This window comes from Zootoca vivipara, chromosome 14 (assembly GCF_963506605.1).
Source record: "Zootoca vivipara chromosome 14, rZooViv1.1, whole genome shotgun sequence".
NCBI classification, from domain to species: domain Eukaryota; kingdom Metazoa; phylum Chordata; class Lepidosauria; order Squamata; family Lacertidae; genus Zootoca; species Zootoca vivipara.
Genome location: NC_083289.1, coordinates 45,744,798 through 45,769,989, shown reverse-complemented (window position 1 = coordinate 45,769,989; position 25,192 = coordinate 45,744,798). Strand labels below are relative to the sequence as shown.

Sequence of the window (25,192 nt, the reverse complement as noted above, 5' to 3'; positions counted from 1 at the left end):
ACATGATGCCCGAGTCCCTTCGAAGTCCTGTGGCCCTAGATCCAGCAAGGGTTAAAATCAACGCCGGAATGGTTCCCCACACGTTTAATCAGAATTAAGGTCTGCTTTGTCCAATGAGGCTTACTCCCGTGTAACTGTGTTGAAGTGTGTGCAGCCAAGTTGGGCTGGAGGTCATTCGCATTCTGTCGGGTTCATAACGCTTTGGAACCGCTCAACTAACATCAACACTTTTGATCTAGAAAAGTAAGGCGGGAGAAGGACAGAATTCGGATTACGTCTGCCCCGTTTCCACCTCCTCTTTCTTCTTTGATCTGGGCCGTTTCCCAAATCCCGCCCCTCCACACGTCAGTCAAAACATTCCATTGAGAGGGAGGGAAGGAGGGAGGAATCAAAGGGAGAAAGAAGAGACACAAAACTTTCAACGTTCCAAGAGCCGCGTTCCACCGGCGCTGATTGGAGGAGCCCGGCGGAGCCGCGTGACCCGGCAGCCAATGGGAGTCCGCGCAGAGCCTGGTTGTAATGTTTCGGATCGGGCAAACGGGGCGAGCCGGTGCGAGGACTTTGCAGCCTGTTTTTTTATTGTTTTTTTTTAATCCGGAGCGGAACCGGAGCAGGAAGGCGGGCGGAGGCTGTTGCTGGCGGCGCGACTCTGCTTAAGTGGGGGAAAAAAAAGAAAAGACAAGGTGAGCCAAGGGCTGGCTGGAGCTTTTGCCCGCAGTCGCTTGGACCCCCGAAAGAGCAGGCGAAAAGGGAAGTTGAGAGTGGAACAGAAACCCCGCGGGCGGGGGGGGGGGGAGAGCTGAGACGCTCTGAGGGGTGGGGGTCCCTTAAAGATCGAGAGGAAGCCGCAGATCTCCCCCCCCCCGCGCGCGCCTTTTACTATGGATCCACTTTCTGAGCCACTCTTGTAGCCTCTGAGAGCTCCCAATTGTTTTCGGGGTGGGGTGGGAGGACCTTTAAAGATACAAGAAAGAAGCCTCGCTTTCACCCCACCCTCGCGGGGGGGGGTTGTCTCCCCTTCTGCCATTTGTACTCCCCGCTGGACTGAATTAATGATAATTTTTTTTTGCATTTATTTCTCACAATTTTTTCATTTCCAAGAAGCCCAAGGGTGGCGTACGTGATCCCTCCCCCCCGGCAAATATCTATTCCCCACAACAGCCCTGCGAGGTAGGTTAGGCTGAGAGGCGGGTGCTGGCCCGCAAGGTCACAACCCGGGGAGAGCTTCATGGCCAAGGAAGGTTCGGACCCTGAGGAGTCCCACGCTCTAACCCTGCCTTTCTTCTCCACCTTGAACCCCCAGATGGGTTTTTTGGGCTACAATTCCCATCATGACCTAGTGAGAAGAGCCAGCAGTCAGGGATGGTGGGAGTTGTAGTCCCAACAACGTCTGGGGACTCCGGGTGGAGAAAGACTGCTCTAACCACTACACCACACTACTGTAGAGCAGCTTTCTCTGTGGTCATTTGCGGTACACTACCTCTCCCCATAAGTGTGTAGTTTTGCTCGTGAACATGGCTTGGATGTAATTGACCTGCTGTATGTGAGATGAAAATTTTCATTTCGAATGATTTCCTTTACTCTCCTCCTCCTGCATTTAATAATAATAATAATAATAATACTTCATCGCTGTCCCAGAAATAGCTTTGATCGGTGCATAGTTAAAATAGGGGCTCTTCTCTCCCACCAAAAAAAACCCACCTCCCCAGTTATGTCTAGAAAAAGTTCTGTATAACTGGGAAGTCTGTTCATCGGAAGCCTCCATCCACAGATGTCAACAATATCCTCCCTAGAACATCTTTTAATATTGCATGCTGGGCTTCCTGTGATGAAGTGCAAAGTAGATTTTTGGCCTTGTCTGCCCTGTATGTTTAAAGCAGTATCATGCCATTTTAAGCAGCCCTGGCATCCCCCAAAGGATTCTGTTATGGGTGCTGGAAGTTGAGAGACCCTTGTTCCCCTCCAAGAGTTTCCTAGGAAGAGGAATGGACTGGGAGCTGTTAGTTTGTGAGATGGGAACAGGGGTCTCATAACAACTCTCGGCATCCATATACCAAACTACAGCTCCCAGGATTATTATTTTGGCGGCCGGGGGGGGGGGGGGAGGAAGCAGCCAACAGTGTTTAAAGTGGTTGTTGTTGTTCAGTCGTTTAGTCGTGTCCGACTCTTCGTGACCCCATGGACCAGAGCACGCCAGGCACTCCTGTCTTGCACTGCCTCCCGCAGTTTGGTCAAACTCATGTTTGTAGCTTCGAGAACACTGTCCAGCCATCTCGTCCTCTGTCGTCCCCTTCTCCTAGTGCCCTCAATCTTTCCCAACATCAGGGTCTTTTCCAGGGAGTCTTCTCTTCTCATGAGGTGGCCAAAGTATTGGAGCCTCAGCTTCAGGATCTGTCCTTCCAGTGAGCACTCAGGGCTGATTTCCTTCAGAATGGATAGGTTTGATCTTCTTGCAGTCCATGGGACTCTCAAGAGTCTCCTCCAACACCTTAATTCAAAAGCATCAATTCTTCGGCGATCAGTCTTCTTTATGGTCCAGCTCTCACTTCCATACATCACTACTGGGAAAACCATAGCTTTAACTTAACGGACCTTTGTAGGCAAGGTGATGTTTAAAGTGGTATGATACCACTTTGCATAGGCATTAAAGTAAAAGTGGGCCTCATTTTGGGGACAACAACATAGGACCCCATAACCTGTTGGTGGGCTTCTGAACAAAAATTATTATAGGCTGCCCTTTTAAGCACCTCACAGGGATTGAAGCTGGCAGATTTACAAGAAAATTCAAACTCCCTCATGGTGCAAAACCACCCCCACACTGCTGGAGGCCTCTAAGTAGCACTTTTGGGGGTCGCAAGTGAGACAGATGCTGTGCTCTGCTTGCAGACTTCCACTGGGAGAACAGAATGCTTGGCCTGATGGGCCGCTGGCCTGATCCAGCATTCAGGCTCTTCTTATGAAAAATTGCAAATTGGTTTCACAGAACTGTAGAGTTGGAGGGGACTCCCGAGGTCCTCTAGTCCAACCCCCTGCAATACAGGAATCTCCATTAAAGCATCCATGGCAGACGGCCATCCAACCTCTGCTTAAAAACCTCCAAGGAAGGGAGAGTCCACAGCCTCCCAAGGGAGACGGTTCCACTGTCAAACAGCTCTTACTGTCAGAAAGTTCTTCCTGATGTTTAGACAGAATCTTCTTTCTTGTAACTTGAAACCATTGGCTTGGGTCCTACTCTGCAGAGCAGGAGAAAATAGGTTTGCTCCATCTTCTTTTTTTCTTTTTCTTAAATTTTATTTATTTCAAATTTCATAAACAATACAAATAGAAAGAAATCCAACAAAAAATACCAAAATAAAGAACAAAAAGAAAAAGAAAGAATAAGAAGGCAAATGTCACAGTGGTCGGAGCGGGCTACTTCAGAGTAACGACTCTACACAGCTCTGCATTTTATTCTTTTATTGGTGCTGCGTATTTACAGTGCTGAAGTCATTGCTATTTACACGGAGCTATGTGTTCAGTCGGGTTCAGAACCTCCGAATGGCTTTTGGCGCGTCTTTCTCCAACACAAAAGCTTTGGCAGACCCATCCTCTTTCCTCTCCGCTTTCTGCGCAATTCCGGAGTTGGGGGGATGGGTCTCCCCCCCTTATTTGCCCCTTCCTGTTCCACCTGAGACCCTGGCTCCGCTACCTTGCCTGAGCCTCGGACACGACTTCCTGCTTCCCCACTGGAATCGGAACTCTCTCTGCTTTCCCCTGTGCTCGGGGATGGGCTTGAACTCAGGAGGGGAGGGACTTCGCGATATCCCCTGTCCCTCACAGCAAACAATGTTATTTTTCTTATTGCTTGCTCCATCTTCCACGTGACAGCCTTTTAGATATTGGAAGATGGCTATCATCTCTCCTCTCAGTCTCCTCTTGTCCCTGCTAAACATACCCAACTCTCTCAACTGTTCCTCATATGGTTTGCTTTCCAGAGCCTTGATCATCTTGGCCGCCCCCCTCTGCACACCTTCCAGCTTGTCAATATCCTTCTTAAAATGTGTCACCCAGAACTGGACATAGTATTCCAGGTTTGGTCTGACCGAGGCAGAATAGAGCGGTGCTATGACTTCCCTTGATCTGCATGCTATACTTCTATTGATGCAACCTAGAACAGTGTTAGCTTTTTTTGCTGCTGCATCACAGTGTGGACTCATGTTGAGCTTGTGGTTTGCTAAAACACCTAGATCCTTTTCACATGTACTACTGGCAGGCTGGTTCTTCCTGCCTGAGTGTGGAACCTTACATTTGTCCCTATTGAAATTCATTTTGCTCGTTTGGGCCCAGTTTGAAATACAGGAGAGAGGAGACAGGACCGGCGACGGTTCCTGAGCCAGAATCCTTCACCTGCTGCAGCTGTATGCTGTTATTTTCATCTGCTTAAATATAGGCAATCCTATTAAAATAATTCTGAGCAACTTACACACTAACTAAGAATATACAGGTAGAAACAAATACAGTGGTGCCTCGCTTAACGAATGCCCTGCTTAACGAAATTTCCGCTTAACGAAAGGGTTTTTCTAGTGGAGGTTGCCTCGCTAGACGAATTTGTTTTACGAAAAAATTGTCTAGCGAATCGCGGTTTCCCATAAGAATGCATTGAAATTCAATTAATGCGTTCCTATGGGCAAAAAAAATTTCAGTGCATTCCTATGGGATTCGCTAGACTAATTTTTCGATATAAGAAAAGACCCGTGGAACGAATTAAATTCGTCTAGCGAGGCACCACTGTACTGTAATGGACTTTAAAAAACGTTGGGGTGGGATTTGGTCTTCCGATGGCGTCTGTCGCCAAACCGTTTTCCCCAACTACGACTCTGATCAGACCCATGGAACTTAATGAGCCTAAATTGATTATGTTCATTAGCTTCAATGAGTCTACAGTGACTAGGGCTAGCATTTGCTCGAATCCTAAACGTCCCTGCAGCTGTTGCGTAGGGTGCTTTTAGAAAGCGCTCTGCAAATATTTAAAAAGTACAGTAATTGTTTTGGATAGGAAGTTGGTTTGGAGAAGTCCCGAGTTGCTGAGTGGGATGTAGAAAGCAAGCTGACGTTCTTTCTCTCCCTGCACCTTCTGGCTTGCGGTCTCCACCCACCAAAACTTCCAGTTCCTCTGTGACTCAGGCTTTGTTTTGTAATGTTTACGACCAGCTGTTCTACTTAAAGAAAGGAAGCGTCTCCTGACCGTCTGCCTCCTGGATCTCTCTGTGTCTGAGTCTTTTTACGTTGATGACAATAGCAGAAGTTACTTGCTGTTTGTTGTGGGTCGATCGCCATTTTTATTTGGAACATTTTGTCACATTCACACCATAAAAGAGGTACCTTGGTTCTCAAACGCCTTGGTGCTCAAACAACTTGGAACCCAAACACTGCAAACCCAGAAGTAAGTGTTCCAGTTTGTGAACTTTTTTTCGGAAGCCAAACATGCTCTATTTTGAGTTTTACATTTCCAATTTGAGTGCCACGCTTCCATTTTGAGTGTTAAACTGAGGTCTACCTGTTTTTGCTATTTATTTTGCGTTTTTGTTTTAGTGGCTCTTCTTGTTGGTGTTGTTGTTGTGACTGTGTGGAACCCAGTTCAGCTACTGATTGATTGATTGACTGATTGATTGTGTGGCTGCAGTACATTGTTGCTTTCATTTTATGGTCTCGTTAGATAGTAAAATTAATGTTAAATTGCTGTTTTAGGCAGGCATCCCCCAACCTCGGCCCTCCAGATGTTTTGACCTACAACTCCCATGATCCTTAGCTAACAGGACCAGTGGTGAGGGAACATGGGTAGTCCAAAACATCTGGAGGGCTGAAGTTTGGGGATGCCTGGTTTTAGGGGTTGTTTTTAGAAGCCTGGAACGGATTAATCCAGTTTGCATTACTTTCTATGGGAAAGCGCGCCTTGGTTTTGGAACGTTTTGGAACGGGCTACCGGAACGGATTAAGTTTGAGAACCAATAATAATAATAATAATAATAATAATAATAATAAATTATTATTTATACCCCGCCCATCTGGCCGGGTTCCCCCAGCCACTCTGGGCGGCTTCCAACAAAATATTAAAATACAGAAATCCATCAAACATTAAAAGCTTCCCTAAACAGGGCTGCCTTAAGATGCCTTCTAAAGGTCTGGTAGTTGTTGTTCTCTTTGACCTCTGGTGGGAGGGCGTTCCACAGGGTGGGCGCCACTACCGAGAAGGCCCTCTGCCTGGTTCCCTGTAACTTGGCTTCTCGTAGCGAGGGAACCGCCAGAACACCATCGGCGCTGGATCTCAGTGTCTGGGCAGAACGATGGGGGAGGAGACGCTCCTTCAGATATACTGGACCGAGGCCGTTTAGGGCTTTAAAGGTCAGCACCAACACTTTGAATTGTGCTCGGAAACGTACTGGGAGCCAATGTAGGTCTTTCAGGACCGGTGTTATGTGGTCTCGGAGGCCACTCCCAGTCACCAGTCTAACTGCCGCATTCTGGATTAATTGCAGTTTCCGGGTCACCTTCAAAGGTAGCCCCACGTAGAGCGCATTGCAGTAGTCCAAGCGGGAGATAACCAGAGCATGCACTACTCTGGTGGGACAGTTCGCGGGCAGGTAGGGTCTCAGCCTGCGTACCAGATGGAGCTGATAAACAGCTGCCCTGGACACAGAATTGACCTGCGCCTCCATGGACAGCTGTGAGTCCAAAATGACTCCCAGGCTGCGCACCTGGTCCTTCAGGGGCACAGTTACCCCAAGGTACCACTGTACATTTAAAGCAGGTGGCGTTTAAATTTACTAAATAAATGCACTTGTAGAGAATTGTGCCGTTCCCACCAAGGATTTTCGCCACTGCCGTGCCACATTACCTTTGCAACAACCCTGCGAGGTAGTCCAGGCTGAGTTGGGATTTGCAGCAGGGCCTTAAGCTGCTTCTGCCTGGATTAGCATGTTATCCTTCCATGCATTTGGAGAGAGCCAAGCCTCTGCCAACTAAATTACAAAGGGAGCTTGTAATCGGATTTGAGAGAGTCCATGGCTCTCCTTTGGAAAGTAACGAGCTTTGTGGATAACGAAGGGCTCTCGCTGTCACCCCAGGTTATACAGGTGCTCCAGAGAAGCGGACACGGAGCAATAGATTCAAACTACAAGAAAGAAGATTCCAGCTAAACATTAGGAAGAACTTCCTGACAGTAAGAGCTGTTCGGGAGTGGAATTTGCTGCCAAGGAGTGTGGTGGAGTCTCCTTCTTTGGAGGTCTTTAAGCAGAGGCTTGACAGGCATATGTCAGGAATGCTTTGATGGTGTTTCCTCCTTGGCAGGGGGTTGGACTGGATGGCCCTTGTGGTCTCTTCCAACTCTATGATTCTATGATTCTAGGTGTCGTCCACAGTGCCCGGGTAGCAAACAGCAAAACCTGGTGTCCTGCCTCATTTTGCCGCAGTTTGTTAAAACTCTTGCCAGCACTGCAGGGTTGGCGTTGCTTGATTTGGGCCCTTTGCACTTTCTCCGTGGTCCTTCTGTGTGTATGTGGCAGCCACATGTTCTCGCTTTCTATTTTTAACCTATGATGTTTATTTTAAGTGTTGTTTAAAAAAAAGTTTTATTTTTATTTTTAGAAATGTCCAGGATGTCCTTTAACCTTGCAATGCAGAGACTTTGGGCAGGGCGTGGGGTATTGTTACTGTGTTTGTTATTGTGGTATGTGTTCTTGCCTTTTTATGCTGCGATCCTCAGGATATAAATTTAGTAAATAAAATAAACACATAGATAAGGTTAAATGGCCAAAAATGAATTTAGGTTTTTTTTAATATGCTTTTTAAAATTAGTTTTCTTACTTAACAAACACATACAAGAAATTAACAAAAACAGCAGAAGAAAACATAACATGCATCCATAAATCCCTAAGTTGAATGGCCAAAAATGAATTTAGCTTAGTGGCTTTTTTCCACTCTGAAGTTTATTTGGAAATAACATATACAGGGGCAGCTCAGTCGGTAAAGCATGAGACTCTTAATCTCAGGATCATGGGTTCAAGCCCCACATTGGGCGAAAGATTCCTGTATTGCATTGGGGTTGGACTAGATGACCCTCGGGGCTCCCTCCCAATGCTACTAGTCTGTGATTTTATAGCAACAGAGGAAGCTGCTTTATATAGAGATCAGCTCACTGGGGTTTCAGACTGAAGTCTCTCCCAGCCCAACTTTGAGATGCCAGGGATTTGAACCTGGGGCCTTGGGCATGCAAGGCAGATTCTCTGCCCCTGAGCTACGGACCTCCCCTAAGAAGTCTCATTCAGTTCAGTAGGTCTTGCTCCTTTTGGGATTGCTGCTCCTTTTGGGATTGCTGTTATCTAAATAAATAAAAGGCCAGCATTCTTCGTTTATGCCGGCAACTGGACATTGCATGAAGATTCAGTCGGCTATAGAAAAGTCTTTCGGTGGGGGGAAATTCTCATTCCTGTCTTCTACCCCTGCACCCACCCCACCCCACCCCCTTTGTAGGAAACGATGCTAGAGTGACTCTACAATGAACGACGCTGAAAGGAAACAGTTTGGCTCAGTGGAAGAAGAAAGGAACTACTGGAAGGAGCTGGCTGTGAAATACAAGCAGTGGTAAAACATTCAGATGTCCTTCTGTGATATGGGCAGGGTGGGGGACTTTGCAGGCCTGAAATGCTCACTTCTGTGCCATTGCTGAGATTGTAAGCCCCTCAGGGCAGGGACCAGTTTCATTATTATCACCCGATTCCCTAACCATAGCCGCTTAGGCCCTGTCTGCATTATACCTTTATTATACTGCTTTAAGCAATCATGGCTTCCCGCATAGAATTCTGGGAACTGTAGTTTGCTCAGGGTGCAAAGAATTGCTAGGAGAATCCCTCTTTCTCCTCAAAGTGCTACAGTTCCCAGAGTGGTTAGCAATCAATCCCTCTTTTCCAGGCCAATGGCTGGAACCAAACTGAACTTTGGCCTACCTGTACGCCAGGAACCCAGAGGGGAAGTGAAGAACCCATTAAATTTGAAATTAGAAAGTTCTATGGCTGTGGAGATGTGTTTTGAATGCAGTGTGAGGAGCTCTCCTCGAACTCTCCAGAGCCAAGCAAGATTCGCGGCGGTTATGGGTGGGGACCACCGGCACCCGGAAAGCATTTTGCGAAACACAGCTGGGCTCCTCGATTTCGCCGGTTGCGGAATCCATCTTCTCTCGGGGCGCGGAATCTGGTTGCGGAATTTGTAACGGCCAGGAGGGCGCTGACTCTGAGCCTGGCTTTGTCCCCCCCTCCAGCGCGGAGAACGCCCAGGAGGAGCTTCGCGAGTTTCAGGAAGGGAGCCGCGAGTATGAGGCGGAGCTCGAGGCGCAGCTGCAGCAGGTGGAGTCGCGGAACAAAGACCTCCTCTCGGAGAACAGCAGGCTGAGGATGGAGATCGAGTCGGTCAAGGTGAGGCATCGGAGCCTCCAGGCCGAGCAGCAGTATACCCCTGCGTACCGGTTTTCTGGTCGGCAGAAACAACGAGGGGTGGGTGGGTGGGTGTAGATTGCTGCCTTCCTGTGGATGTCCGGGTGGCATCAGATTTTGTTTTCTAGTGGGAAGCATGATGCTGGTCTAGCCAGACCTTCAGTCTGAGCATGTTGCTGATAATGCCAAGGTTGCAGGTTCGATCCCTACACGGGGCAGCTGCATATTCCTGTATTGTGGGGGGTGATGATCCACAGGGTCCCTTTCAACGCTAGAAGTCCATGAGTGTATGACCCTGCAGAGCACTTCTTTCTGTTATTCTTTCAGGGGGAAGAAATTGGGCAATGCCCAGTTTGGTAAGGTAAAGGTAAAGGGACCCCTGACCGTTAGGTCCAGTCGCGGAAGACTCTGGGGTTGTGGCGCTCATCTCGCTTTACTGGCTGAGGGAGCCGGCGTACGGCTTCCGGGTCATGTGGCCAGCATGACTAAACCGCTTCTGTAACAGATTGAGGTTGAATCCTTACAAGACTGAAGTACTGTTTTGGGGGGACAGGGGGCAGGCAGGTGTGGATGACTCCCTGGTCCTGAATGGGGTAACTGTGCCCCTGAGGGACCAGGTGCGCAGCCTGGGAGTCATTTTGGACTCACAACTGTCCATGGAGGCGCAGGTTAATTCTGTGTCCAGGGCGGCTGTCTACCAGCTCCATCTGGTACGCAGGCTGAGACCCTACCTGCCCGCAGACTGTGTCACCAGAGTAGTGCATGCTCTGGTTATCTCCCGCTTGGACTACTGCAATGTGCTCTACATGGGGCTACCTTTGAAGGTGACCCGGAAACTGCAATTAATCCAGAATGCGGCAGCCAGACTGGGGACTGGGAGTGGCCGCCGAGACCATATAACACTGGTCCTGAAAGATCTCTATTGGCTCCCAGTACATTTCCGAGCAAAATTCCAAGTGTTGGTGCTGACCTTTAAAGCTCTAAACGGCCTCAGCCCAGTATACCTGAAGGAGCATCTCCACCCCCATTGTTCTGCCCGGACACTGAGGTCCAGCTCAAAGGGCCTTCTGGCGGTCCCCTCGCTGCGAGAAGCAAAGCTACAGGGAACCAGGCAGAGGGCCTTCTTGGTAGTGGCACCCGCCCTGTGGAATGCCCTCCCATCAGAGGTCAGAGAGATAAACAACTACCTGACATTTAGAAAATACCTAACGGCAGCCCTGTTTAGGGAAGTTTTTAGTCTGTGGTATTTTAATGTATTTTGTTTGATGTGTGTTGGAAGCCGCCCAGAGTGGCGGGGGAGACCCGGCCAGATGGGCGGGGTATAAATAATAAATTATTATTATTTAATAAAGAGGGGGGGGGGACAGATCTTTCCTTCAAGATCTGTCTGCAAGCTTCCCAAAGACACTTGTGCTTTTCACTGCGGCTCACGCTATCGTGAACAAGAGCCTGCTTTGGCACGTGTGAAATAGCTTGCATGGGACCTCTGGATGTGCATACGCACATGAATGCTGAAGGAAGAAGTGCAGGGAAGTGGGGAGATGCCTTTACAGAGGGATGCTTTCGTAGAGGTCTGCCGGGGGTTGGACTGGATTACCTTTGGGGGTCCCTTCCTGCTCTAGCAATCTGGTTGGCTGCTTTTGATAATGGGGTTCGTGGGCTGTTGTTAACCTTTCAGACTGGTCCAGGAGAACCCCGAGACATTTCTTGCAGGCAGGCCAGTAGGCAGCTACAAACCATCGCTGTGAGGAATGGAACTTCCTTGTCCAGTGGCAGTCTACCACCTGAGCGCCAGTTTCCAGAGGACAAACAGTGGGATGGGGGCAGAAGGGGTTCTGCTGTCTTCCAGCCCTGTTTGTGGAGTTCCCATTGGAGACCTTCTTAGGAGAGAGATAATATGGGCGAGAATAGTGAATGCAGATTATTTTTTAGAGGGGCTGAGCTCTGTGTGGGATTCAGAGTGTGGGTTCGGTCCAGCCAGGTCCCTGACCCTCCTGCTTTGCGGCTGGCAGTCCGACCTGCTATAAAAAGAGACAGGCAGTATGGCGTAGTGGTTAGAGTGTTGGACTAGGACCCAGGAGAGACCAGGGTTCAAGTTCTCTCTTAGCCGTGGGCCATTCACTGCCTCTCAGCCTGACCTTCCTCGCAGGGTTGCTCTTTGGGTAAATCCTGCACACCCCCTTGAGCTCCTTGGAGAAAAACAGTGGGGCAGGAACGCAATAAATAAACGAAAGCCCAGGGTGGGGGAATGGATGTGGTTTATCCCCGCCTTGCCCCAAGGCCTTTTGGCAGAAATGCTTTTCCGCGGGAGGCAAAACTCTCCTGACAGTTGGCTCATTCATCCATCCGAGGCAAAGAACAGCATCATCGCCCAGGAAGGGAAAGGACAGAGGGGCTATTGATGCTCCGACCAGCTGGTGGCCGGTTCCAGCTGGGTGGCAGAGCAGGCCAGGTGCCGGGTGCGAATGCCGAGGTCAAGGGTCGGCCTTCTCCAGCAACGGGCTCCGAGGATGCGAGCCAGAATGTGGGTAGCCACCCGAGAGGCTGCCAGGCCACCCAAGTGTGTGTGCTTCTCAGGGCCGACCGCAGAGTTTGTGACCTCGTAAGAATAGCAGCAAGAGGAGTGTGGGGCAAAGCAGCCTTTTTTTCCTGCCGAATTCCTCTTGTAGGGACTCGCTGTTGGGCAGGGCTAAGCCAACCCTCCAAAAACTGCATCAGTGGGGCCCAAAACAGAGATCCTTCCCTACTTTGTTTTTCTCTCTGTTTCTGTGAGGCTGAGGGTTTGGGGGTTTTTTTGACTTGGAAGAGACTGTAAATTCCTTTTTGGCGATCAAATTAATTTGCCCATTGCTCCTTACCTTACATAGAATCATAGAGTTGGAAGAGACCACAAGGGCCATCCAGTCCAACCCCCTGCCAAGCAGGAAACACCATCAAAGCATTCTTGACATATGCCTGTCAAGCCTCTGCTTAAAGACCTCCAAAGAAGGAGACTCCACCACACTCCTTGGTAGCAAATTCCACTGCCGAACAGCTCTTACTGTCAGGAAGTTCTTCCTAATGTTTAGGTGGAATCTTCTTTCTTGTAGTTTGAATCCATTGCTCCGTGTCCGCTTCTCTGGAGCAGCAGAAAACAACCTTTCTCCCTCCTCTATATGACATCCTTTCATATATTACTAACAGTTTGAATCCATTGCTCCGTGTCTGCTTCTCTGGAGCATTTCGTACTGGTATTGCAAAACCGAGGTGCCGCTGTATGCAGGGATTTTATGATACGTAAAATGAACCATGGAACGAGAAGAAGGGAAGTCACTGATGTATAAAGGAGTACTTTAATCTTCCATTGCTCTCAGCAGCTCCAGGGGTTGCTGCGATTCTTTTCAGAACGCCCTTCCCTCTGCATTTCCCTGCAGAGGACTTTCTGGGAGCTGGCGCTGGAGGCCAGGTTCCCACAGTGCGCGGGATGCTCTTTCTTACATTTGCTCAAGCTAAGCAGGGTCCGGCGTGGTTTCCGATTGGAAGGGTGACCCGCGCGTTGAGATTCCTGCATCGCAGGGGGGTTGGGCTAGATGATCCCTCGGCTCCCTCCCAACTGTGCCAATTCTGTGATTCTGCAATTAGGAAAAGATCACGACCCAGCACTCCGAAGGCTACCAGCAGATCTCCACCCTGGAGGAAGAGCTCGCCCAGACCAGGGCTGTCAAAGAACAGCTGCAGAAGTACATCCGGGAGCTGGAGCAAGCTAATGACGACCTGGAGAGAGCCAAGAGGTACTAACCCAAAGGGGGGGGTCCCTTTGTGGTGGGTGGAGAAGCCCAGCCCCCCAGGGTTTGGACTGGTGTGGGGCTAGGGATCCTATGGGGGCCGGATGCGAGGTGGTTCAAAGTGAAAGCTGGCGTTCTTAAAAGTTGCAAAGGAGAGGAGGAAGAAGGCTGGCAAAATGCCCCACAAGTGGGAGATGTGGGACAGATTCTGGATCTGAAAAAAGAACTCCTCAAGGGAGAACCAGAGGGGACTCTTGCACACCCAGTGAGAGAGGGAGTGCAAGGAAATCTCTGGGAAAATGGGAAGGAAGAAGGAGGGTGTTGGGAAGTAGCAAGAAAAGTGTGGAAACAGCAGAGTGGGTCTAAAAAAGGCTGGCGGAAGTCTTCCGAAAGGGTGGGAGTGGGATAAAAAGATTAACCATGTGATTTTAGGCTGGATTGATTGAAAAAGTCCGACACTGGTATGAAATATGGAATTTGCTGAGATAGCTGGGAAATCTGGGCCCAGGGGATGGGGGGATGAATGAAGTATTAAATTGGAGTTCATTGCTGGTAAAATTTTAAGCTAAGGGGAGATATAATCAATAGAATATAGGTATATAAAAATTGAGTTTATAGATAAATTGAATGGTGATAATTAGAGAGGAAATTTTAATTAAAAAATAATTTGTATATTGTGAAAACTGCTTTACGATCAATTGAAATAGGGAATCAATGAGGGGGGAGCCGGGGAAGTCTATAATGTTATGAAGATGATATAAGATTATTAGATTTTTTTTCTTTCTTTTTTCTGTTGCCATTTTTGCTATTTTTGCTTTTTTTCCCTGTGCTCTTTTTTTCTTTTTTCTATTAGTATTTTGTACTTCTAATGTATTGTTTTTCATATGTGTAAAATGAATAAAGATGACTTAAAAAAAAACAAAGTGCAAGCTGGCGGCTTGCCAGATTGGAATTTGAACCCGAGTCTACTCAGCCTGTTACGTTGTCAAGTTTGCCCATTCCAGCGCAGTCTTTCTCCTCCTCTGCAGAGCCACAATCATGTCCCTGGAAGACTTTGAGCAGCGCATGAACCAGGCCATTGAACGCAACGCCTTCCTGGAGAGCGAGCTGGACGAGAAGGAAAACCTCTTGGAGTCAGTGCAGCGACTGAAAGATGAAGCTAGAGGTTAGGAAAGGGACGAGTGGTCTTTCGCCTCCTCTCCTTTCTTTATTATTTTATTTTTTTAAAAATTATTTATTTTTTCAGATTGAAATTTTACAATCACAAGGTGGTGGTGTGGGTTAAACCACAGAGTCTAGGGCAGCGACCCCCAACCTAAGGCCCGGGGGCCGGATGCGGCCCAATCGTCTTCTAAATCCGGGCCGTGGACGGTCCTGGAATCAGCATGTTTTTACATGAGTAGAATGTTTAGAATGCATCTCTGGGTTATTTGTGGGGCCTGCCTGGTGTTTTTACATGAGTAGAATGTGTCCTTTTTATTTAAAATGTGTCTCTGGGTTATTTGTGGGGCATAGGAATTCATTCATATATTTTTTTCAAAATATAGTCTGCCCCCCCCACAAGCTCTGAGGGGCAGTGGACCGGCCCACTGCTGAAAAAGTTTGCTGACCCCTGGTCTAGGGCTTGCTGATCAGACTCTTGCTGTCCGACTCTGGGGTTGCGGCGCTCATCTCGCTCTATAGGCCGAGGGAGCCGGCGTTTGTCCGCAGACAGCTTCCAGGTCATGTGGCCAGCATGACAAAGCCGCTTCTGGGGAACCAGAGCAGCGCACGGAAACGCCGTTTACCTTCCCGCCGGAGCAGTCCCTATTTATCTACTTGCACTTTGATGTGCTTTCGAACTGCTAGGTTGGCAGGAGCTGGGACCGAGCAACGGGAGCTCACCCCATTGCAGGGATTCGAACCACCGACCTTCTGATCAGCAAGCCCTACACTCTGTGGTTTAACCCACAGCGCCACCTGGGTCCCTTTCCGCCATTACAAGACAGAAAAGGGAAGATGCGTCTCCCCTCACTCGCCTTCAGGTACAACCATCAGATTTGTGATTTAGTGGCGTCTCCCTTTTTAAATTAAATTTACACCAATTTACACATATACATTAAACACAAGCATCACACATTCAAATTACAGTGGTGCCTCGCTTAACGAATGCCCTGCTTAACGAAATTTCCGCTTAACGAAAGGATTTTTCGAGCGGAGCTTGCCTCACTAGACGAATGCGTTTTATGAAAAATTTGTCTAGCGAATCGCGGTTTCCCATAGGAATGCATTGAAATTCAATTAATGCGTTCCTATGGGCAACAAAAAATTCAAAAAAAATTCAATGCATTCCTATGGGATTCGCTAGACGAATTTTTCGCTATAAGAAAAGACCCGTGGAGCGAATTAATTTCGTCTAGCGAGGCACCACTGTAATTTCATACATATATTCGAACTTAATACTACAACCCATAACTGCATCCCATTTTACCCCCCTCTCCCTGTCACTCCCTCCCACCCATGGATGATCTCTCTCAATTTCTTAATTCTTCTCATTGTTGTGTTATTTCCCTTTATCAATTCATCCTCTTATTCCATTATTCATTTCTTATTTATCCCTACGCGCTTCACATAAATCAATTCCAGAACCATGTTTTTTTCATGTATTCCTTCACTCCCAATCTTTTATTATACTCTGGTTTGAATTACCTCTGATAATTGCCGTCATTTTTGCCATTTCTAAGAATTCGCAGAGCTTTTTTTTGCCAGAAAGCTATCAGTGGAATTCTATCACCTTTCCAATTTTTTTGCAATCAATATTCTGGCCGCTGCTGTCGCATATAGGAATACATTTCTTTTATCTTTGGGAATGTCTCGGGATAACAGACCTACCAAAAAGGCCACTGGCTTTTTATTAAACGAGATCTTAAATAATTTTTTTCAATTCTTCATATACCTCATTCCAAAATTGTTTTATCGGTTTTACATCCCCACCAAGTGTGATGAAAGGTTCCTACTTCCTTCTTGCATCTCCAGCATAATTTAGATCAGGTGTCAGCAACATTTTTTCAGCCTTGGGCTGGTCCACTGTCCCTCAGACCATGTGGTGGGCCGGACTATATTTTGGAGAGAGAAAATGAACCAATTCCTATGCCCCACAAATAACCCAGAGATGCATTTTAAATAAAAGCACATTGATTCCTGGACCATCCGCGGGCCGGATTGAGAAGGCGATTGGGCCGCATCTGGCCCACGGGCCTTAGGTTGCCTACCCTGATTTAGATTGATTTTTGTATATCTTAGCCAGTTTTTCTGGGGTTATATACCAGCGATAGAACGTTTTCAGCATATTCTCCTTTATTCATCTAAAGGTAAAGGGACCCCTGACCATTAGGTCCAGTTGTGACCGACTCTGGGGTTGCGGCGCTCATCTCGCATTATGGGCCGAGGGAGCCGACATACAACTTCCAGGTCATGTGGCCAGCATGACAAAGCCGCTTCTGGCAAACCAGAGCAGCACATGGAAACGCCGTTTACCTTAGCGCTGTAGCGGTTTCTATTTATCTACTTGCATTTTGACGTGCTTTCGAACTGCTAGGTTGGCAGGAGCTGGGACCGAGCAACGGGAGCTCACCCTGTCACAGGGATTCGAACCGCCGACCTTCTGATCAGCAAGCCCTAGGCTCAGTGGTTTAACCCACAGCGCCATTCGTCTTAACAAGCCGTAAAATTCCATTCAACCTTCCACAACCTTTCCCAGCTTTCTAATTGAACTGAATGTCCAAAATATCTTGCCCGTTTTATCATTACTTCCTTTGTTGTTTCATCTTTTGGTTCCCACTGTCCCTTTTTAAACTTAACTGTGCCGAACGAATGGAAAGGGAACAGCGGCTATCGCTGTCCTTCATGCCCCTCTCCCCTTCCTGTCCAGATTTACGCCAAGAGCTGGCTGTGCAGCAGAAGGAGAAACCTCGGGCTGCCGTAGAAGATTCGCTGGAAGTAGATCGGATGGACACAGCTGTCCAGGCCACTTCCTCTGTGCCTTCAACCCCTGTAAGCTATCGGGGCCTTAGCACTGGACTGAGCACCCCAGGAACACCCAGAAGAGGTATGTTTTTATTTATTCATTCATTTTATTAAAATTATATACCCAGTTTTAAGCATAGCTGCCAAGTCTCCCGTTTCCCCCGGGAAAACCCCTTTTTTCTTACCTTTTCCCGGTGGTCACCCGTATCACTTAGTCTCCCGTTTTTCTCCATTATTTTCTCCTGCCGGTGGCCATTTTTTTTCTTTCCGATTTGCCCGCCAGCTTCAAAAGTCGCATCTGCGCATGTCCGGAAGTGCATAGACGTGACTTACGGTGTTGGCGGTGGCCATTTTGGTGCCCATAGATGGGCGAAGCGACACCGGAAGTTGCGTTGGCACACTTCCTGACATGCGTACAAGCGACTTTTGAAGCCGGCGGCGGCCATTTTGGGTGCCCATAGAAGGGCAAAGCAACACCGGAAGTTACATCGACGCAACTTCTAGTGTAAAATGGCTGCCGGTCCCGGATTCTGCAGTCCGGAACTTGGAAGGTAAGGTTTTAAGACGTAATTCCCCTTTTAGCCATCGGTTCTTCTAATATCAGGGCCGAATTGTGCAACAGCTCCCCCTTGTGGGCAGTTGAAGAAGCAGCCGCGCACAGTGCGCTTCAGTATACTTTAATGTCGCCCAATTAACTCCTCAAGTCGTACCATGGACGTCGAACGGAATCCATTCCGGAAGTCCGTTCGACTTCCAAAACGTTCGGAAACCAAAGCGCGGCTTCCGATTGGCTGCGGGAAGCTCCTGCAGCCAACCGGAACCCGCGCCGGACATTCGGCTTCCGGAAATTGTTCAGAAACCGGAACGCTCACTTCTGGGTTTCGATTGTTTGGGAGCCCAAGGAGTTTGAGATCCAAGGTACGACTGTAATAAGACTGGGAATTAGGTCAGGGTGTAAACGCTTGCTGAAAAGGCACTGCAGGTTGGGGAGTGGAAAGGAAGCAAGATTTCACCTGGATCCGTTCCTTCAGCGCCTTCTAAGCCACGGATAAGGATGCTGTGGCCCTCCAGATTCTGCTGGAGGCCCAATGGTGCTTTAACATCTTCTGAAAAGAGGATTCTGGGTGTGTTAGCGGTCAGCAAGAGGAGAATGGCTTCTGAACCTTCTTGCACTTGAAAACCTATACCTGTACACCCTTGTGCAAATTAACTGAAACAAACAATGTATTTTATTGTACAAAACTCACATATATGTATATTACAGGTAGGTAGCCGTGTTGGTCTGAGTCGAAGCAAAATAAAAAAATTCCTTCAGTAGCACCTTAAAGACCAACTAAGTTTTTATTTTGGTATGAGCTTTCGTGTGCATGCACACTTCTTCAGATACACTTGAAACAGAAGGGCCAGACCCTTATGTATATACAGAGGGTGGGTGGTGGGTGGGTGGGAATGGGTGATGGGCTGATAGGAGTGGTAAACCTGTTGATGGCTGTTAACGACTGCTGATGACTGCAATTGGTCCTGCGGGGGGAAAGCAAGGGCTGAGGCGCTAAAGAAAGCTTGATCATGCATAATGAGATAAGAATCCTATGTCTTTGTTCATCCCAGGTGGTTCCATGGTTTTAAGCTTGGTAATGAGTTCCAATTCAGCAACTTCTCTTTCCTGTCTGTTTCTGAAATTTTTCTGTAATAAAACAGCTGCTTTGAGATCTTGTATAGAATGTCCTGGGAGATTGAAGTGTTCTCCTACTGGTTTCTCTGTCTTGTGGTTCCTGATGTCAGATTTATGTCCATTTATCCTTTGGCGTAGGGTTTGGCCTGTTTGTCCAATATAGGGAGCTGAAGGGCACTGTTGGCATTTGATGGCATACACAATGTTAGAAGATGGGTAGGTAGGAGAACACTTCAATCTCCCAGGACATTCCCACCCACCCACCACCCACCCTCTGTATATACATAAGGGTCTGGCCCTTCTGTTTCAAGTGTATCTGAAGACGTGTGCATGCACACGAAAGCTCATACCAAAATAAAAACTTAGTTGGTCTTTAAGGTGCTACTGAAGGAATTTTTTTATATATGTATATTAGTAACGGATATGACCTCCGCTATTTTTAAGCAGCATTTGAACACGGTTTGGCATGGAGTCTACTAGTTTCGAACAGCCACTGTTGGTTTTTGGATCCCTGCGCCAGCGGCTGAACGAGCTTCTCCATAGTTGTACAGTCTACAGCACAGAGGCGACTTTTGCATATAGCCCACAAATTCTCAATGGGATTTACGTCTGGGGAATTCCCTGGCCAATCAAGTACCTGAATTTGCTGCTCTGTCCTGAATTTCTTCACCACTTTCGATGTGTGACAGGGGGCTAGGTCCTGCTGCAATATCCCAGTACCGTCAGGATAGCTCTTTTCCAGCTCTGGAATAACTCTCTTTCGTAGAACCTCAATATATTGTGGCGAGCGCATCATTCCTTCTGTTGGCTGCAGGCTTCCGACACCATAACGATCAACTGACTTTTCGTGTTTGTTTTGAGTACAGGATTACGAGTAAGATAGAAAACATGCTTCATTTCAATTAATTTGCACAAGGGTGTAGCATTGAGGGCTAGTCACTTGCTGAGTAACTTACGTTCCAAGGGTGCGGAGTTTCTGCCTGCTGCTATTTGTACTGTGTGAATAAAGATATCCTCTCCTAAAGGTCTTGAGGACAGCTACAGTGCAACTCCGCTTACACCAGCGGCCCGAATATCTGTGCTAAACATTGTGGGAGATCTCCTTCGGAAAGTTGGGGTGAGTAGATGGGCCCTGTTTGCCCTGGCCCCGTGTGGAATACAGGGCCAAGTGAAAGTTGCAGGACGAAGGACATGCTAAGAAATCAACTCGGCCCTTCCAAGATCACTATATATCTATTTTTGGCAATTATATCCCATCTTTTATGCCCTCCAGGGAGCTCAAGGTAGCACACTTCTTTTTCTTCCTTCCCTCTACAGCCCTGGTCAGCAACTAGATTTGAATCAACAGCTTTTTTTGCCTTTTTTAAAAATAAGAATGTTGCTGGGACAGCCACGGGTCTGTTTTGTGGGGCGAAAGCTGGCAGATTCCCTCCCCCCAGGTGTGAGTTGCCAATGTACTCTCCTTCCATGTACCTCCACCCCAAAACCCCAGTGTGTTCAGATAGCTCAGTCCAGGGTCAAGGGTTCGAGTCCCACTTTGGGCAAAAGATTCCTTCATTGTCAGGGGTTGGACTAGATGATGCTCAGGGTCCCTTCCAACTCTGTGAAAACTGATTTGCTCATGAGCCATTCAGACCTGTAACCCTGTTTCCCCACCTGACCTGGTCCATGCCAGATAACGGATATGCTCCCTGTCGTCCCCCTTCTTTCATTGGGCTTCCGAACTGAAACTAACTTTGCATTTCCTTCTAGGCCCTGGAATCTAAGCTGGCTTCATGTCAGAACTTGGTGTTCGACCGGGCTCCATACCGAAGCCCCGCACCACCCCAGGTCCACATGGTACATGATAGGCGGCTGAGTGGCCCCTACGGCCCCCCAGGGTGAGTGTTTGCTTTCATGTCTTCGGAGAGTCTCAAGTCAGGGCTTGACCGGGGGGGGGGCAGGTTCGAGAGAGATGCTCAACGTGATTTGTCCGGTTGTGGCGTCAAGGAAACGGCCGAGAGCTCGATGAGCTGGGAGGGGAAGACCTTGGAAGGTTCAAGACAGGCAGAAGGAAGTCGTCCGTGCAGCGTGGAGTTAAGCTGCGGAACTCCCTGCCGCAATGGCCACCAACCTAGATGGCTTGAGAAGAGGATTAGACAGAAGGCTGTCAGTTACTACTGGGCACAGAGACTCTGTTGCTGGAGGCAGCAGTAGTCCTGAATATCAGTTGCTAGAAGCCACAGGAGCAGGAGAGAGCTCTTGTGTTCAAATCCTGCTTGCCTGTATCCCACAAGCGTCTGGCTGGCCGCTGTGAGAGCAGCATGTCGGGACTAGATGGGTGGGATCCAGCAGGCTCTTTTTAAGTTCCTAGGGTTTAGCAGAGCATCTGTGGGTTCACGAGTGGAGGCTGGCACCCATTAGGGACCAGTAAAGTGGCAGGCAGGGATGCCTTGGTCTCCCAGTTCTCCCAGTACATGGCAACCACACTGGTGCTCACGCAGGGGAGAGAGAAAAAGGAAGACTCTGTTTTCAGCCAGTTTGCACACAGGCTATCTAAAGCCCTTTTAAATGTGTTGTGCATAGCTGCCAAGTTCTCCCTTTTTTAAGGGAAATTCCCTTATGCTGAATAGGCCTCCTCATGAGAAAAGGGAAAACTTGGCAGCTATGGTGTTGTGGAAGGGAAAATTAATTGGGTTGGTTTTATTTTCATTCTGTCTTTTGTATATTCTCATTTTATGTTGTGAACTGCCCTGCGATTTACGAGTATAGGGCAGTATACAAAATATAATAATAATAATAATAATAATAATAATAATAATAATAATAATATGCTGTGGAAGTCCCAAGTATGGTAGCTGGTGAGATTAATCTGCACCTTGCCGTGGCACCTTATTCCTAGATTTACCTCTACAGAGGGGCACGGGCCATCTGGTGTTTGAGCTTTAGCCAGCAATAGTTTAGCATTTTAACTTGCTTTCGGTTGAGCTGCGGTTTACAGCTGCAGCCCCCTCGGCTCAGGTGGGGAGGCGAATATACCATGCAGAGGATTCTGGGACTGTTTGCCTTTCCTTCTCCGCAGCTGGAATTTGGAAGTGGTAAACCAAAAAACTTGCTTGCTTGCCTTTGCATAAGGACCCAGGTGGCGCTGTGGGTTAAACCACTGAGCCTAGAGCTTGCTGATCAGAAGGTCGGCGGTTCAAATCCCTGTGATGGGGTGAGCCCCCGTTGCTTGGTCCTAGCTCCTGCCAACCTAGCAGTTCGAAAGCACATCAAAATGCAAGTAGATAAATAGGAACCGCTAGAGCAGGAAGGCAAACGGCGTTTCCATGTGCTGCTCTGGTTTGCCAGAAGCGGCTTTGTCATGCTGGCCACATGACCTGGAAGCTATACGCCGGCTCCCTCGGCCAATAATGCGAGATGAGTGCGCAACCCCAGAGTCGGTCACGACTGGACCTAATGGTCAGGGGTCCCTTTACCTTTACCTTTAAACCAAAAAGCTTTAAACTTGCTTGCTTGCCTTTGCATAATTTTCACTCTTTCCAGCACAAGCTTTGGGCCTGGATCTGTCCAGCAGAGGGTGTTGCAGGCACCGTCCGGGTGATGCAGGCTGAGAGTTGCTTATTTTGCTCGCTTGCTCGTTATGTCAGCAGAAGAGAAGGCAGTGTTATGTAAACTGGGCTGGGCCCGTTTTTAAACGTTTTTAGCGCATTATATAACCGAAATTGCCCAAGCTTCCTCTCCAGTTCATCTGAAATCTCCCAGCACATCTATCTGCCTGAATACTTTAATTTAGGCAAGGGGGTCGGGTGGCACCTGTGGGTGCAACGCCGCCTTTGAGGTCTTCCTCTGGTACCCATAACACATTTGGGGCACCTGCCCCTTTGGCCACGGGGTGGCAAGGCTGTGAGGACCCCTCTTCTCCCTTGGAAAGGACATAGAGCCAAAGGAGGAAGTTAGAAGAGGGACGCTCTTTCCCACTTCCTTTTTCAGCTCTTATGTCCTTGTCGAGATAGTTTGCTTCCCCTGGATTCAACTTTCCCCAGATTCCTTGGGGAAGCCGAGTGTGCGCACGCATGTTTTTCTCTCTTTCTGATTCTTGGGGAGAGAGGAAAGTGATCCGAGACAGCCCACAGCACTCACTCAAAAATCCAAATGCGCCCATGGACCTTGGTGGTGACCCCTGACCTGGGCAATTCCAACATTTAATATTAGCTAATTGGAGCCTCCATGTTGGGGTGCAGTCTACCAGCAAAAGAGCAAACCTGTTGGGACACAGCAGAGGTGGGACTCTTTCATTCAGGTTCTGGCTGGTGGTGGTTGGAAATGGGATGCTAGATTAGATGAGACCTCCGATGAAGCTGAGCCTCTCCTAGGCTCTGTTCCCCTCCAAATATTTGGTGGGCAGCACTTCCCACCATCGCTGACCACTGGCCATGCAGGCTGCCGTTTCTGGGAGTTGGAAGTCCAAAATATCTGGAGGTCCACGGGTTGGGAAGAGTTGCTGGGCTGCTTTAGTACTGTGTGTGTTTGTGAAGCAAGCCACTAGAAGCATGGCTAAAACCCATTCCTGCTTAATGAGTCACTATTGCCATCAAAACAATGAGATACAGTGGAAACTGGAGTTCTTGGGAAAGTCCAGAAATAAACGATAAATTGCAAGAACTCAGGCCAAAAGAAGATGGATTTCAAAAAAGTCTTCACAAGGTTTTATTGATGTGAAGCGGAGTTTAAATGGGAATCAATCCCAATGTTGAAGGCACATAAAGATAAATTCCAGTAAAAATCAGGACAAGGCCCTGTTTCGACTATTCTTCGTCAGCTGGAATATTAAGAAAGTTAAAATAAATCTTAGGATAATTCCCCTTGTAATGAAAATTCATTCAACTCTCTAAACATAAAGTTTTCTCATATATAAAGGACAGAGACTATATTTAAATGAACATAACTGGTATATCTGTGAGTGACTGACCTTACATCAAACTTACATTCTGTTTTCTAAATAAGGGGTTAAATTGCTTATAATGTACAAAGAAAGCTTGTCTGTGCTTTAAATAATAAATCCTCTTAAAAAAATAATAATCCTTATTTCAGGAATACATGTAATTTGGCCTGAGTTCTTTCTATCAAAACAATGAGGACTAGCAGCTTGGCTGTTGAAACCTAGTATTTCCTCCTACCCTTCACAAATTCTGGTGCTCCCTTACTGTGTTTTCCCTGGCTGCCGTAAGTCATAACCTCTCTTGCGTTTCCATGCTTAACGCCTTTTCCTTCCCTCCACCCCACCTCTGTTTCAACAGGATGGTTAAGAGGCTGGGTTTAGGGACGCGGCCAGCAACTCTCGCAAGGCCAATAGGCCTTCCTCCGCAAGGAGTGTTTCAGATGCTTCTCTGAGGAGCCACCAGCCCAGAGTGCCCTAATCCTGCAGGGTGGAATCCTTGGTTTCTTTTCCTTGTGTTTAATGGGGATACTAACACTCGCTTTTGGCCACTGACTTGAAATAGAAAGTGACTTGTAGAAACACAGGTGTGCCCAGAGACCATTAACTGCATCTTGTTCCACCAGACTGGGGCTCGTCCCCACCCCACAAGCCTGGCGGTTTCTGTGATGCAGTAGATCCATAGATCCACACACAGAAGACTTCCCTGGAGGATCCATCCTTGGAGGCCCTGGCTGGGACGAATGACACCAGGAACTGTAATTCCCAGAACGTTGGATGGAGCCGCGTCCCATTGCACCGATGGAAAGATGAACTGAACTTCTTCAATCTAGCACATCATGCCGTGTCTTCTGCTAAAAGATGATGGATGGCATCCGTGTCGCATCAGAGCCAATCTTCCACCGGAACGCAGCGTTGCTGGGCTGTAAATCTTAATAACAAAATCCAGCTGGTGAAGGAAAACGGCTGCTTAGGAGGAGATTTCTGAAGGGGGGCAAGATGTTTCCATCCCTTTTTGTCTGCCCTTACTTGCTCCTGGCGTAATGTGAGGCTGTACTTAGCTGGGAGAGCCCCACCAGGAATCATTTTCCTTGACTAGAGGATTTTAAATTTGGTTTGACAGCTGAGCCATCTCAGCTCGTCAAATGCCTTTTGTTAAGTGCTTTCTGCAATTGGAGCAAAGTCACACCACCTCTTACTTTGCCAGTGGTGGTTGGGGGACGATGGTATTTTTTAAAACACACACCCACACACAGCCCTTAAAGCCAGCTGCACGTTTGGAAGAGGAAATAAGAGGTGGAGAACGTGCTTAAGAATTTGAAATCTGATACATTGATGTTGCATTGTTGCATAAAGTTTTGAAATTCAA

At 47.9% G+C, this 25,192-nt stretch overlaps 1 protein-coding gene across 3 annotated transcripts; it reads left to right on the top strand.

Annotated features, from left to right (window-relative positions):
• Positions 1-535: 535 nt before the first annotated feature.
• Positions 536-25,192, top strand: NDE1 (nudE neurodevelopment protein 1). Of its 3 annotated transcripts, none has more exons than XM_035132127.2 (9): positions 536-683; positions 8,509-8,619; positions 9,293-9,446; positions 13,086-13,234; positions 14,257-14,393; positions 17,139-17,315; positions 19,931-20,022; positions 20,658-20,785; positions 24,450-25,192. In XM_035132127.2, the coding sequence occupies exons 2-9, from the start codon at positions 8,534-8,536 to the stop codon at positions 24,490-24,492; spliced, it is 966 nt and encodes a 321-aa protein (XP_034988018.2). In that variant the 5' UTR covers positions 536-683; positions 8,509-8,533; the 3' UTR covers positions 24,493-25,192. The 3 variants fall into 3 exon arrangements, with proteins under 3 accessions (XP_034988018.2, XP_060138531.1, XP_060138530.1); XM_060282548.1 differs by lacking the exon at positions 536-683 and adding an exon at positions 4,820-5,422 and having other exon boundaries at positions 24,185-25,192; XM_060282547.1 differs by lacking the exon at positions 536-683 and adding an exon at positions 4,824-5,422.

Bases quoted from the DNA above. Each gene is read 5' to 3' on its own strand.
- NDE1 (XM_060282548.1), top strand. From the start codon at position 8,534: ATGAACGACGCTGAAAGGAAACAGTTTGGCTCAGTGGAAGAAGAAAGG. The intron at 13,235-14,256 runs GTACTAACCCAA...CCTCCTCTGCAG, and splicing joins GACCTGGAGAGAGCCAAGAG to AGCCACAATCATGTCCCTGG. The intron at 14,394-17,138 runs GTTAGGAAAGGG...CTTCCTGTCCAG, and splicing joins ACTGAAAGATGAAGCTAGAG to ATTTACGCCAAGAGCTGGCT.